General features: G+C 43.5%; 1 protein-coding gene across 7 annotated transcripts in view; it reads right to left on the bottom strand.

Annotated features, from left to right (window-relative positions):
* LOC147121106 (transcriptional-regulating factor 1-like) overlaps positions 1 to 15,000 on the bottom strand; it is a 279,913-nt gene that overhangs the window by 61,052 nt on the left and 203,861 nt on the right. For all 7 annotated transcript variants that reach the window (XM_085980821.1, XM_085980823.1, XM_085980826.1 and 4 more), the window contains 3 exons: positions 5,366 to 5,726; positions 3,877 to 3,937; positions 339 to 478 (listed from right to left, as the gene is read on the bottom strand). In XM_085980821.1, the coding sequence (XP_085836947.1) occupies positions 339 to 478; positions 3,877 to 3,937; positions 5,366 to 5,726 (562 nt within the window). The remainder of the gene's footprint in view (positions 1 to 338; positions 479 to 3,876; positions 3,938 to 5,365; positions 5,727 to 15,000) is intronic.

Raw genomic sequence — 15,000 nt, 5'->3', positions numbered from 1 at the left:
AGAGAGTCACTGAATATTCAATTTCAGTACTGGCTGAATATAATCCAGCACCCAGCTGTAACCGAATTTGAAAAAAAAATTGATGCCATCCAAAATGGCATTCTGAACCACAACAGCAACCAATCACTGCGAACTAAGCTGCTGCTGGGGTCTCCATGAGGTTGTGGAAAGATTTTTTTTTAAACTTAAACTAGGTAGGAGATTTAAATAAGTTAAAATATTAAACAAAAAAAGAGTTTACATGGAAATGTACTTCACTTGACAGTAATAATCCCCACTGAAACCATTCTGTGTAACATGCTAAGATGCAAAGCATATTCACTAAAGAGGCACTATACCTTTTTGTTGTACTTCTGGATCATCCAGTTCACACCAAGGCTTCCACACCAAGTCAGCTTTGGAGATATCTTTTTCAACCAATGACTTGTCTTGCAATGCTGGGACTACCGCTTGAAACCGCAATCCCATATTGATTCGCCTAACAAAATGAATAAGTATTTCAGTATTTCTGAGCAGATTAAATGGGTACAAAATAAGTAAGTAGATTTGAATTTTATTGGCAAGGCCCAGTTTACAAATCCTCTATGCAGAACATTAAAAAAAATGTAGTAACAAATCAACAATCCTTGCTATGTCATTTGAGACACTACTTTAATTCAAATGGAAATCTCCATCATTGGTGCAGGAAGGATTAACTGAACAAAGTTACAAAGAGAATTAATTTAAAAACACAACTGCAATTTCTGCTAGAATTTATCATTTATAAAACATAAGTAATCAATTTGTTAATTGAATTTTCTAAAATGAATATGGTATCTCCATAATCACTTAAAACTCTGATGCCTCTCAATTTGGTATGTAAACTAACACAAGTTAAATGAATAGGAGCAACATTTTAATTAACCCTCTATATTCAAAGTTAAATTCTGATAGTATTCAAATAACGAATTCTGCTTCAGAAGAACTCTTTCATTGGAACAAAAAAATATGTTTTAAGACTTTGTTAAAGCAAATATTTAGATTTTCAAAACTAAAATTCAGCTCTAGCATTTAGCTATTTCATGGTGTGTTACATGGCTGCAATACCAAAGGGTTATAAGAATCCCAGTAACAACGGAAGCTTAGGTATACATACTAGAAGGGATCAGCTGTTTCATGCAACATACACAATTATAATCAGTGAGTTTTTAGAAATCTTACTGAATTGGGCTGCTTGGATGCCTCAATGTTGACACAAGGCTTATTTATCATATTAATACCAATACACCAAAATAAAAAAATGCATTTAAGTCTCTCAATTTTCATGTTCTTGTCTGCTACTCATTACCTTAAATTGTTCCTACCACCGTCACCACCAGTGACAAACCTGTTACCACCAATATTCCAATCTAGTTATGTAGCTCTAAATGCTCTCTATAGACAAGTAGTTTGGAAGCACTTTCAATTTAATTCCACTGCTGCGTATTTTTCATTTTTCAAATTGAACTGTAATGTAAATTTCATGTGCTAATCATGGACAAAATTGATGTCCGTTAGATTCTGTTCAATTGTACTAAGCAGTCCACATTTCCAAGCTTATCTGAACTACTTCAACTTTCATTCTACAAAGCTACGAGAGAGTATTTTGTCAAGATTCAGATGTTATTTCAGTTCTTGGTTCTCATGAGGTAATCTTCTGTCTTGTATTCAACATGCCAGAACAGCTTAGCGGAATCATGGAATGATACAGAACCGAAGAAGCTGTCCAATTAGTCCCACTCTCCTGCCCTTTCCCCATAGCCCTGAAAATTTTTCCCCTTCAAGTATTTATCCAATTCCTTTCTGAAAGTTATTACTGAATCTGCTTCCAACATCTTTTCAGGCAGTGCCTTCCAGATCATGACAACTTGCTGCATAAAAAAACCCACTTCTCATCTCACCTCTGGTTCTTTTGACAATTGTCTTAAATCTGTGTCCTCTGGTTACCAACCCTTCTGCCACTGGAAACATTTTCTCCTCATTTACTCTATCAAAATCCTTCATGATTTTGAACACTTCTATGAAATTTCCCCATAACCTTCTTTGCTCGAAGGGGAACAACCCCAGCTTCTCTACTCTCCATATAACTGAAACCCCACATCCCAGGCATCATTCTCATAAATTTCCTTCACATCCTCTCAAAGACTTTGATATACTTCCTAAAGTGTGGTGCCCAGAATTGGACACAATACTCCAGCTGGGGCCTAACCAGTGAGTTAAAGGTTTAGCACAACTTCCTTGCTTTTGTACTCCATGCCTCTGTTTATAAAGCCAAGGATACCATATGCTTTTTGTTATATTTTTAAAAAAGCCTTCTCAACTTGTGTTGCCACCTTCAAAGATTTGTGGGTTTTTTTGTTCATGGGATGTGGGCGGTGCTGGCAAGGCCAGCATTTATCGCCCAACTCTAATTGCCCTAGAGAAGGTGGTGGTGAGCCGCCTTCTTGAACTGCTGCAGTCTGTGTGGTGAAGGTATTCCCACAGTGCTGTTAGGGAAGAAGTTCCAGGATTTTGACCCAGTGACGATGAAGGAATGGCGATATATTTCCAAGTCAGGATGGAGTGCGACTTGGAGGTGATGGTGTTCCCATGCGCCTGCTGCCCTTGTCCTTCTAGGTGGTAGAGGTCGTGGGTTTGGGAGATGCCGTCAAAGCAGCATTGGCGAGTTGTTGCAGTGCATCTTGTAGATGGCACACATTGCAGCAACGGTGCACCAGTGGTGGAGGGAGTGAATGTTTAAAGTGGTGGATGGGATGCCAATCAAGCGGGCTGCTTTGTCCTGGATGGTATTGAGCTTCATGAGTGTTGTTGGAGCTGCACTCATCCAGGCAAGTAGAGAGTAGTCCATCACAGTCCTGACCTGTGCCTTGTAGATGGTGGAAAGTCTTTGGGGAGTCAGGAGGTGAGACAGTCGCCGCAGAATACCCAGCCTCTGACCTGCTTTTGTAGTCACAGTATTTATGTGGCTGGTCCAGTTAAGTTTCTGGTCAATGGTGACCCCCAGGATATTGATGGTGGGGGATTCATCAATGGCAATACTGTTGAATGCCAAGGGGTGGTGGTTAGACTCTCTCTTGTTGGAGAGTCATTGCCTGGCACTTGTGTGGCACGAGTGTTACTTGCCACTTATCAGCCCAAGCCTGAATGTCATCCAGGTCTTGTTGCATGCAGACATGGACTGCTTCATTATCTGAGGAGTTGTGAATGGAACTGAACACTGTGCAATCCTCAGCAAACATCCCCATTTATGACCATATGATGGAGGAAAGGTCATTGATGAACACCCGCCCTAGGTCTCTCTGTTCCTGCACCCCCATGAGATTTATATTGCCTCTCCTCATTCTTCCTACCAAAATGCATCACTTCACACTTCGTGTTAAATTTCATCTGCCATGCACCTGCCCATTTTACCAGTCTGTCTAGGTCTGCCTGTTAATATCCTCCTCACCGTTTGCTACATTTCTGAGTTTTGTGTCATCTGCAAGCTTTGAAATTATGCCCTGTATACCAAAGTTCAGATCATTAATATATATCAAAAAGAGCAGTGGTCCTAATGGGGGACACCACTGTATACTTCCCCCAGTCTGTAAAACATCATACCGGAGCTTTTTTTCCAAACCATAAAAAAAAAAAAATTGATTAAGTGCAAGGCAAAACAAGTATGTCATCAAGTGAGAGATACAAGTGTATTTTAAAAGTATTCTCCACTGAAGAAATTCACAGTATTGTAGTCCGAATATGAATCGTCAGTGCAGCACTTCAGTAGGATTTGTACCTTTCCAGGGTGTGGGGAGAGAAATGCACTAGCAAACAGTTTTATTGTATTGTGTTAAGTGATCATTAAAAGAAGTCACTTACGGTTCAATGTCAACAGTCTGTTCCCCAAGTCCAGGGGTTATTGTCACTGCATCAATACTACCTGAAACCAGGGCAAAGCAGTAATAAGAGGAAATTCTTGGGTCATCTTTCAGTTAAAACACAGCTACTTCTGTAAAAATTAACTGAGGAGTCACCAGTTAGTCTTTGCTTAAATATCTACAGCTAATATCTACTAACAATCCTGAGAATATTTGTATTTTACATGAAGATATTTGACAACATAGGAACTGGAGTAGACTATTCAGCCCAAAGTCTGTTCGGCCATTCAATTAGATCACAGCTGATATGTACCTCAACTCCATATCCCTCGATACCCTTTTAGCTAACAAAAATCTATCATGTCTGTCTTTAAAGACTTCAATTGACCCAGCATTCACCACCTTTTGGGGAAGCAAGTTCCTGATTTCCAGTACACTTGTGTGAAATAGTGCATTCTGATTTAACTCCTAATTGGCCTAGCTCTAATTTTAAGATTTTGCCCCCTTGTTTCGATTCCCCACCAGAAGGAATAGTTCAACTGTATCTACCCTGTATCATTTTAAACATCTCGATTAGATAACCCCGCAACCTTCTAAGTTGAAGGGAATACAAACCAAGTTTAAGCAACCAGTCCTCATAATTTAACCCTTTAAGCCGTGGTATTATTCTGGTGACTCTACTGTACCCCCTCCAAGGCCAATATATCCTTCCTGAGGAGTGGTGCCCAGAACTGAACACAGTACTCCAGATGGGGTCTAACCAAGGCTCTGTACAACTGAAACATAATTCCTCACTTTTGAATTGTAATCATTTTGAGACAAAGTCCAAAATTCCATTAACCTTTTTGATTGCTTTTTGTACCGGTGCACTAGCTTTTAACGATGTGTACATGGACACCTAAATCCCTTTATCCTTCAAAAGCTAAATACGTCAGTACTTAAAATGGTTAGAGTTAACATCTTCAAAATGTAAATAACTCTTCTTCAGTTAGTTGCAGTGTTTGATCTAAAATTAGGATTTATAATGCAGTTACACTTTTATCCAAAGTAACTTTGGTAGGCGTAGACCATTTCAAGTCTGTAGCCTTTACCCTGCTACAGATACAAGATCCCAAAATGTATCCGGCGACAACCAGGACAGACCATTTGTACAATGAAATGACAGAAGGTGCCCCTCAGCGAATTCCCCAGCAGTCATGAAAAAGTAGGAAGTGCAGCTCAGGTATTTTGCCACAAGGAAGAAAATTTATTGAATGTAAAATAAGTCGGATGACATGTCATTTAATGCTGTGTTTGGACCTTTGCTAAACTGCAACGTAGGAGAATTAGTTAACCTGCTTGACTCGGGGAATGCTCTGTCATCTAGAAAAACATAATTCTAGTGATCTAAAAAAAACTCACTAAATTTAGAATTAAGCCAAATTTAAAGTCTGAGCTTCTCAGTGAAAAATTCAAGAACTGTACAGCAGAATTGGATACAAAATACTCACTAGCTCGACCAAGCAGGATACGTGGCGTTGAAGGGGTGATTGGCAGTGCTGGGTAAGTGCCACCATGTGAAGAAATGACACTGCTGAAAAGGCCAGAGCCTTGTCTCACTGGACTTAACATCGGGGGTGGTGTGTAGGGTGGGAGCTCATGCGTCCTGTCCAGCAGGTGATCTCCCATGATTCTTGGTGAGCGGAGCTGACTTTGGTACAGGGTAGCACCTGGGTACGAAGCAGAGAGGTTGACAGAAGGTGGAGGAATGTAGAGGGGCTCTGGCCTATGTCGATACTTCTTCTTGTCTTGCTGAGATCTGAAGCTATCTTCCGACAGTGGACCACAGGGTTGACACTTTCGGACAATTTCCTAAGAAGTTCATAGTTTGAATTATATTAATTTTTTTGGGAAAGATTTTGAACAAAAGAAATGCCTAATTAAAAGTGTTAGTAATATATTTATGTACACAATATTAAATCCATAACCACAGCAAATCATCAGAAAACATTGTTGTATTGCTTCCTCTTTAAATGATGGCAGTGTGCTTTCTTTTCCAACTAAGTATAAGAACATAAGAAATAGGAGCGGGAGTAGGCCATTTGGCCCCTTGAGCCTGCTCCGCCAATCAATAAGATCATGGCTGATCTTCTACCTCAACTCCACTTTCCTGCACTATCCCCCCTCATCCCCAACATTAAAGTTAGACTTAAGATCAGTTGAGATTAAATACAAAAACACTGTCAAAGAAAAACACACACACCATGAAAACAAGCATCAAGCATCTATAGCTGCAATAAATCAAAACAGCTTCTTAAAAGCAGAAATGTTTGATTCTCTACCCCCCTTTCATACCTCAGTAGAGGAAACAAAAATTGGAACACCAACACACACACTCCTAAAGCCTTGTTAGTGGGAGAAAATAGTACATCTTTTTACATTACAACACACCTTATTGAACAAGTAGAACAGCTGGCATTAGCATTAGAGCATACCCATAGATTTCAATGAACTGAGGGCACGACAGCGTTACCAACTTAAGGATTTTTTGTACTCCTATATAAACATACTATTTTCTTCCCTATTTACTCTACAGATGATGGTTGCCTTAGTGAAGCCACCAACTCAGGAGTGGCTAGACTGTGGACTTCAAGACCCAACCATTGTTTTGGTTCACTGCTGGTTGATCGCGGACAGATACAGTATATAGTGGAACATGCAAATGATATTAGTTTTCTCTTCTCTCCCTCCAGCTGAGAGAAATCAATTCTAGGAGAGTCAGCTCACCCCACCAAAGACTACCTGCCACTAGATGATCATAAAATAGCAATGATAGTTGCCATGGTACACAGGAGCATACCTGGCCAGCTGAAGGCAACTGTGTGGGGGGGTGTACAGTTGCTACGGAGGATGGGGTAAATAAGAATTATTTTTAATCTTACCATTTCTTTAATGTTGTGTGATACTACTTTTCATTCAGGGGTTGGGCAGGAGTTAAGACTGGATGAATGATGGAATTTCTCCACAATGCTCAAAAACTCATTTGAATAAGGTGGTGAGGGACATTAGGTGACCATTTTTCCCCCTACTCTGAACTCACAACAATCCATTTCAAAGCAGATAATATAAAAAAGGAAACAGTAATGGATTTTAATAGCATTTAAAAGTAAAAGAACAGTTAAACAAAGGGTTGAAGTTGTCAAGGATGAAGGAGAATCTAGTTATGGAAGATGAAGGTATGGCAGAAATAAATAAATACTTCACACCCATTTTTATAGATAATGGTTGGTTGGGGCAATGCAGGGATGCTAAAGGAGGATGTGGAACAGTCGGTTTAAATAACAGAAAAGGGATTGGTCCGAAAAAAAATTGCAGGACTCAAAATGGAAAAGTCATCAGACTCTAGACTGTTGAAGTAAATTAGAGAGGAGATAGCAGAGGCTCTGACATTAACTTTTCAATCGTCCTTTTATATGCAAATTTTGTCAGGGATACTGGAAAGCAGCCAACATAACACCCCTTATCAAAATGGGAGGTGAGGATAAATCAGCTAACTAGAGACCAGTTAATCTAATGTCAGTTGTGTGCAAATTTTTTAGAATACCTAGCTCATGATCAAATTAGTACTTGGAAATGAAAGGGATAATCAAGGACATCCAGCACAGATTTGATGAAGGCAAGCCGTGTTTGACAAATCTAAGTTTTTTTTTTAAGAAGTACTGAATAAATAAAGGCAATGCAATAGGCGTACTGTATTTGCATTTTCAGAAGGTTTTGGATAACGTCCCTCACAGGAGGCTTGTTACAAAAGTTCAGATATGGTATAAGAGGAAATGCAGCAGCATGGATAGAAAGTTGCCTTACAGAGGTAACAAAGAGTTGGGTTAGCGACTGTTGCTCAAATGGGAAATGGGTTGGATGTGGTGTGTCCCAGGAGTCCATGCCGAGTCAACCTTTGTTCTCAATATATAGAAACATAGAAAAATAGGAGGAGTAGGCCATTCGGCCCTTCGAGCCTGCTCCACCATTCAATATGATCATAGCTGATCCTCTATCAATACCATATTCCCGCACTCTCCCCATACCCCTTGACGCCTTTTGCGTCTAGAAATATAGACAGACATATTAGGCATAGGGTGCAGAAAAACAAAATTTGCTAATAACACAGTAGTAGAGAGTAGGCAGCCTTCAGGAGACGGACAGGTTAATGAAATAAGCAGACAGGTTTGCAGTTTAATGTGGGCAAGTGTGAGGCAATGCAATTGAGAGGAAAAACAAGAAGTGGGAGCACACATTCAATGGAAAAACACTGAAGGCTGTGGATGCCAACAGAGACACCTAGGGGTTCAAATACACAATTCCTTGTAAGTGCAAGTGCAGGAAGATAAAGCCATAAAAAGAGCCAATCGCATTTTGAATTTCATAAATGGAATATAGGGCACAAGAGCAAAGAATATTTATGAATTTGTACAAGGCAATGGCTAGATCACAATTAGAATACTGTGTGAAGCTTTGGGTACCCCATTACTGAAAGGATATTGAAACCACAGTTTCGACAGAATGATACCATGCAGTGAGAAACTCGAGATACTGGTGCAGAAAAGGCCAATAGGAGATTTAATTGAGATTTTACGGAGTGAATAAGGAAAGAATATTTCCTATGGCAGGGAAAAATCAGTAACAAGGGGTCAATTTAAAATCATCGCTAAGAGGATGAAGAGAAAGGTTAAGGAAGAGAAATGTCTTTACATAGGTTATTTGAGCATGGAATTCTTTGACTCAGTTTAAGCAGAGAGCACTGCATCTTTCAACAGTGCAAGTGGATAAATATTTTAAATTGGACTATGGGAAAAGAAGGCAGTGGGATTCATTTTGGGTTAATCTAGCAAAAAGCATCTTGTTTTTCATTATAAGTCAGATCTTTAAGAATTCTTTGCTGCCTTTGCCCACCCAACTGCTACTTTCACTGTCAATCCTTCTATCTGGGTCAGTGAAAGAGCTGATGCAATTTTACCTTGCATGGAAGGTTTCATATCGCCTTCGTCCATCAGATCTGGTAGTATATTTTGTTTTCATCATGTCTGTTGCTCTGCCTCCTGTGATAAAAATTTTTACCTGTCGCAATTGGTATTTTGATCAGTCTGAAGCATTCCATGCCAAATCTTTCTCCGCTCATAACCTCTGTAAATCCAGGATTGGTCCTGCTAAGCTTAACGTTATGGAAGTGCCATCTACTGTATTCCTGAAACTCCAGCAGCCACTGTTTCTGGTTCTTTGCCAAAGCAATCTCTAGTAACCTCTGTGAATCCACCTTTTCACCTTTATTTTGTACTGATGTTCCACTTTTCTCCTCCAAATGCAATCTAGATAATCTTGGGAAAACTCCTCCCTCCATTGTTGCATTCAGATTGATTATGCCCGACATCAAGTTTCTCCTGGTAAATGTGTCAACAAGATCCCCAAGAAAGGTAAGCCCGTTTACCCTTCAAAACTACCTCTCTAGTGGGGTTAACCTATGATCGTCATTATGGTTTTCAGCATGGCTGTTCCCAGGCTATAATCTTGTCTGTATTGTCCACCTTTAAAATTCTGTTCTTGAACGTTTTATTATACCATTTGTAATAGTTTTTGATATTGCCACAATCTCTGGCACGGTACACTTAAACAAATTACCGCAACACGTCCTACTATTTGTATAATTTTAGTATTTAGATTTCCTTCAAAATCCTTCATCTGTAGTTTAGTTGATAGATCATCCCGACTCTGTTTCCAATAACTTAAGGTTTCCCAGCACTGCCTTCTCTTTCACATCAAAGTTTTCCACTATTAATCATCCAATCCAATTCACTTATTTTCTGATGGTTCCACTCTGCATTCATAACATTATTGAGACTCCACTTAAGACTGGAAAGCTTATGTGCTTATAATCACCAGCCATAGTGTAATGGCTGAATCACATCATAACCTCCTCCATGGGCAACGGAAATAGTGTTTCTTTCACTTCTTCAGACATTTTTTTTTATGCCTCTTCCAAGTCTATGCAACAGTCACTAACTTTTACCTTAAATGGCTCCACCATTAATGGCTTAACCCTTATTCATCTATTGATATTCTTGGTCTCATTATCCTCTGACCACATCTGGAACTCTCACAAGTTGCTTGATTTCCTCATTAAGCCAAAAAATTCTCCTACCCCATCAACAACTTAATTCTCTATAAAGCCCAATTTGTCCAAGACTTTAAAACTGCTCCCATCTGTGGAGGTTCTTCTGGCATCCCTCTTGTATTTATGGACAGGATACAAGATCATCCTGCAGCTCAACACCAGAAAGGCATAGTCTTCAGTCCCTGCAACAAACTTCACTCCCTTGCCATTGACCCCATCCCATTCCCCGAGAGGCCACTCTGTCCGGCTGAACAAAAGCATTTACAACCATGGCATCTCATTCAATTGAAATACCAAAACAACTTGTTTTTCCCTCCGCAAAACTGCCTGCCTCCACCCCTATTACACTATATCCCATCCAGAACATCACATTCCTCTGAAGCAAGCCTTCTGGGAATTCCCCATTCCTTTCCACCCACCATTGTTGGTAAAGCTTTCAGCTATAGCTCGCTTCTAAACCACTCTGCCTCTATCTATAAAAACGATCTCAAAACCCATCTCATTGACCAAGCTTACTGTCACTTCTCCTAATCTCTCTCCTTATGCCTATTTGTGAAGCAACTTGATATGTTTCTTTATGTTAAAGGTGTTATACAAGTGTAAGTTGTTGTCATTGGATAGGTGATGTGCCTTCAATAACCACAAAACTAGAAGTTATAGACTTTAACAAGTTGGCTTTTAATCACTAAGATCAGAGCTAACATCTCAACACACTGACTGGCTCACAGGAATGAGTCATACAGATCCTGGGATCTTTAAGTAAGAGAAGTCAGGGGCGGAGCCAAGAGCCAAGACCTGGAACCTTCCAGGTTAGTCAGGAAAGAGGAAGTGAAACTATACACCGTGTGGGGGAGGGTAATATACATGAGTGCAAAACGAATACAGGCAAGACAAACAGATTTCATTACAATAGGCAAACCCTCTTTGTTTAGCCTCTATTCTTTCACCCATGCCAATCGTTCTCTATTTAAATCATTACTAGTAATGGTGCTTCCAAGCTTCCTGTTCCCCACTGCTAAATCAAGTCATATTAAACAAAAAAAATGGAGCCATCATTATTGGTAACATTTTTGAAGCTAGAAAAAGTATCCATCGGAGCCGCCTTCTCTTCTTAGGCAGTCCCTCAGAACCGAGGATGACTTGCTCCCACACTAAAAATGAGTTCTCAGGTGACTGATGAGTCCAACCTACAGTCTCTGTCACAGGTGGGGCAGACGGTGGTTGAAGGGGCGGGCAGGTGGGGTGCTTGGGTTGATGTGCGCTCCTTGCGCTTGCTCCTCGGCAAAGAGACTCGAGGTGTTCGGCGCCTTCCCGGATGCTTTTCCTCCACTTTGTGCGGTCTTGGGCCAGGGATTCCCAGGTGTTGGTGGGGATGTTGCACTTTTTCAAGGAGGCTTTGAGGGTGTCCTTGGAGCGTTTCCTCTGCCCACCTGGGGCGCTCCTGCTGTGTCGGAGCTCCGAGTAGACCGCTTGTTTTGGGAGTCTCGTATCAGGAATGCGGGCGATGTGACCCATCCATCGGAGCTGATCGAGCGTGGTCATAGCTTTGATGCTGGCCTGAGCGAGAACACTCTCGTTAGTGCGCCTATCCTGCCAATGGATTTGCAGGATCTTGCGGAGGCAATGTTGGTGGTACCTCTCCAGTGTTTTGAGGTGCCTGCTGTATATGGTCCATGTCTCTGAAGCGTACAGGAAGGTGGGAATCACTACTGCTCTGTAGACCATGAGCTTGGTGCTGGGTTTGAGGTCCTAATCTTCAAACACTCTCTTCCTCAGGCGACCAAAGACTGCACTGGCACACTGAAGGCAGTGTTGGACTTAGTCATCGATGTCTGCCCTTGTTGACAGTAGGCTCCCGAGGTATGGAAAGTGTTCCATGTTGTCCATGGCCTCGTCGTGGATTTTGATAATCGGGGGGGGGGCTGTACTGTGTGGCGGGGGCAGGTTGGTACAAGACCTTTGTCTTCCGGATGTTTAGTGTAAGGCCCATGCTCTCGTACGCTTCGGTGAAGGTGTTGACGATGGTTTGGAGTTCGACTTCCGAGTGAGCGCAGATGCAAGCGCCATCTGCATACTGTAATTCGACGACAGAGGATGGGACGACCTTGGATTTGGACTGGAGGTGATGGAGGTTGAACAGTTTCCAGTTTGTTCTGTAGATTAGCTCCACTCCAGCGGGGAGCTTACTGAGGGTGAGATGGAGCATTGCAGCAAGGAAGATCGAGAAGAGCGTTGGTGCGATGACACAGCCTTGCTTGACCCCGGTCCATACGTGAATTGGGTCTGTGGTGGAACTGTTGGTCAGGATCACGGCTTGCATGTCATCGTGAAGCAGGCGGAGGATGGTGACAAACTTTTGAGGGCAGCCGAATTTGAGCAGGACACTCCATAATCCCTCATGGTTGAGTGTCGAAGGCCTTTGTGAGGTCAAAGGTGGCCATGTACAGCAGTTGGTGCTGTTCCCTGCATTTCTCTTGTAATTGACGTGCGGTGAAGATCATGTCCATTGTGCCCCTTAGTGGGCGGAATCCGCATTGCGACTCTGGGAGGAGCTCTTCAGCCACTGGGAGAAGGCGACCGAGGAGGATTCTTGCAATGACTTTCCCTGTGGCAGGCCGCAGGGAAACTCCTCTGTAATTGCCGCAATCGGATTTGTCACCTTTCTTGAAGATGGTCACGATTATGGCATGAGATCACCTGGCATGCTCTCCTCCTTCCAAATAAGAGAAATGAGTTCATGTATTCGCGCCAGTAGTGCTTCTCCGCCATGCTTTAGTGCCTCGGCGGGGATTCCATCTGCTCCTGAGGCCTTGTTGTTCTTCAGTTGTCGGATGGCCTTTTCAACCTCATGCCGGGCTGGGGTTGTGCGGAGGTGGTGGCGGGTAGCATGCTGCGGGGTGGAGTTGAGGACACTCGCATCGAAGACAGAGTCTCGGTTAAGGAGCTCTTCGAAGTGCTCCTTCCAGCGGGCACTGACTGCCCCTCTGTCCTTGGCCCGCATTGGGGTAGGACCTTGTGTGCTTGGGCCTTAGGTGGTCTTGACTGTGCTAAAGAATCCACGCACGTCGTGGTTGTCGGTTAGTTGCTGGATCTCCTGCGCTTTCTCCACCCATCATCTGTTCTTTTGGTCGCGAGTTTTTTGATGGACCTCGGCCTTCAGGTGTCTGTGGAGCTACTTTCTTGCTCTCGAGTTGTGTTGCTGTTTCCCGATCAGGAATGCCTTGCGCTTGCGGTTTATTAGCTCTTGGATCTCCTGGTTGTTCTCGTTGAACCAGTCTTGGTGTTTTTTCTGGTCGAGTGACCGAGCGTCTCTTCACAGTTTCCGATTATGGAGGCCTTGAGTGCAGACCTGGTGCTGCGGACATTATGGCCCCAATTTTCGGCTTGTGTGGGGAATGTCGGATTTCCCCGAATGTGGGGTTTCTGACACACATTAAAAAAAAGTGTCAGCCAGCCCCACGCAATTTTCCCTCAATTGGCCAATTAATTCCCAGCATGTGGGAAGCCTTGCTAATTGTCTAAATCGAGTCAGAAATCCCCACAGTATGATGTCATCATTCGTGGTGCTTTCAAGGTCCATAGCAAGCACTGCATCATCTGAAGGCTTCCAAATGAACCATACAGGATGGCAGAGGAGCTGCAGCAGCTGTGGCCAGTGCCAGACCCCGAGCTGCCTTCAAATTCGACGAGGCTTCACTGCAGGCATTATTGGATGGGGTTAGGGCCCACAAGGAGGTCCTCTTCCCTAGGTCAGGGAGGAAGAGGCCTCCCACTGAGACCAATGCTGCATGGATGCAGGTGTCAGCAGATGCCAACTCGCTGGGAGTCACCAGAGGAACCTTGGCATTACATCTGTAACTCCTTCCTTTACTCCCCCACAGTACCATCCAGAGCCCCCGTCCTCACTGTGGAGGAGGAAGAGGCTGTGCAGCCAGACTCCTCAGAGGAAGCTCCAACCTCTGAGGGTGCAGCGTCAGCAGAAGTAAGCGCACCTAGCACCAGCGCAGACACTCACACCTCGGGGGGACCTTCGGGACATAGAGTAGTGTTGTCACCTGGTGTTTCACAGCTGACAAGTGAGCCTCAGCAGATACTGGAGACAGGGACAGCAGTGGAGAGTCCTCGTCGGAGGGCGCAGGGCTCTGCCAGCTCAGCTCAGCTGCGCTGCATCTCGACCCTCTGCCTCTGGGTCCATCCGCAAGAGAAAAGAGGTGATGGATCTCCATGCACAGATGCAGGAGTCTCTGGCAGGTTTTGTCTCCAGGGTCGCTGCGAGTGTGGAGCGAATGGAGGAGTCCATAGCGACCATGAGCAGAGCCTTTGTGAAGTCATTGGTGCATGAACGCAGCACCATGGAAAGGTTGGCAACCTCCATGGAGGAGATAACTCGCCAGCATACGGAAAACATGGTGAGTGCTCATAAGAGAATGACATCTCTTGAGGAGCGTTGGCCATCTGTTGAACAGAGAAACCAGATCTTCATGGAAGTCCTTCTGAGTAGGACTGCCAGTGCAGAAACGGGTCCCACTCTACCCCTAAAGCGCAGCAAGGTGCTCTCAAGCCACTTCCAAGCGCTGGCCCCTTCTGGCTTGTGCAGCTTCAGGTGAGTGAGCAGCAGCCTGGTGCTCCTGGTAATCATCCTGCTGTTCCTGGTTCTGCTGCTGGAGATCCTCTAATGCCAGGAAGGGAAGGTGCCAAAGGCCTCCCATGCTTCTAGCAGATGCCTCGGTTGAGGAGGTCCTGAGTTAGGGTGGTGAGAGGGGCTTCCCAGGAGCTCACACTGAAGAAGTGTATGAGGCTCCAACTTTCTGCAGCTGCTCCTAAGGCTTCAAATAGTTCCCCCAAGCCTTGATCAACAAGGTCCTGCAGCCTGCAAATGCTGCCTCTTTAAATCTCTTCAGCCCTCAGCAACCTGCTGCTGCAAGCAAGCAAGCCAGCTGTTTTCACGCCAGCTCTCATCGGCGGGGTTCCCCGCAGGCG

This window comes from Somniosus microcephalus, chromosome 3 (assembly GCF_052327205.1).
Source record: "Somniosus microcephalus isolate GS21.2 chromosome 3, FLI_Smic_1.0, whole genome shotgun sequence".
Taxonomy (NCBI): domain Eukaryota; kingdom Metazoa; phylum Chordata; class Chondrichthyes; order Squaliformes; family Somniosidae; genus Somniosus; species Somniosus microcephalus.
The sequence above is the reverse complement of the archived record's forward strand: the minus strand, read 5'-3'. Positions and strand labels throughout refer to the sequence as shown.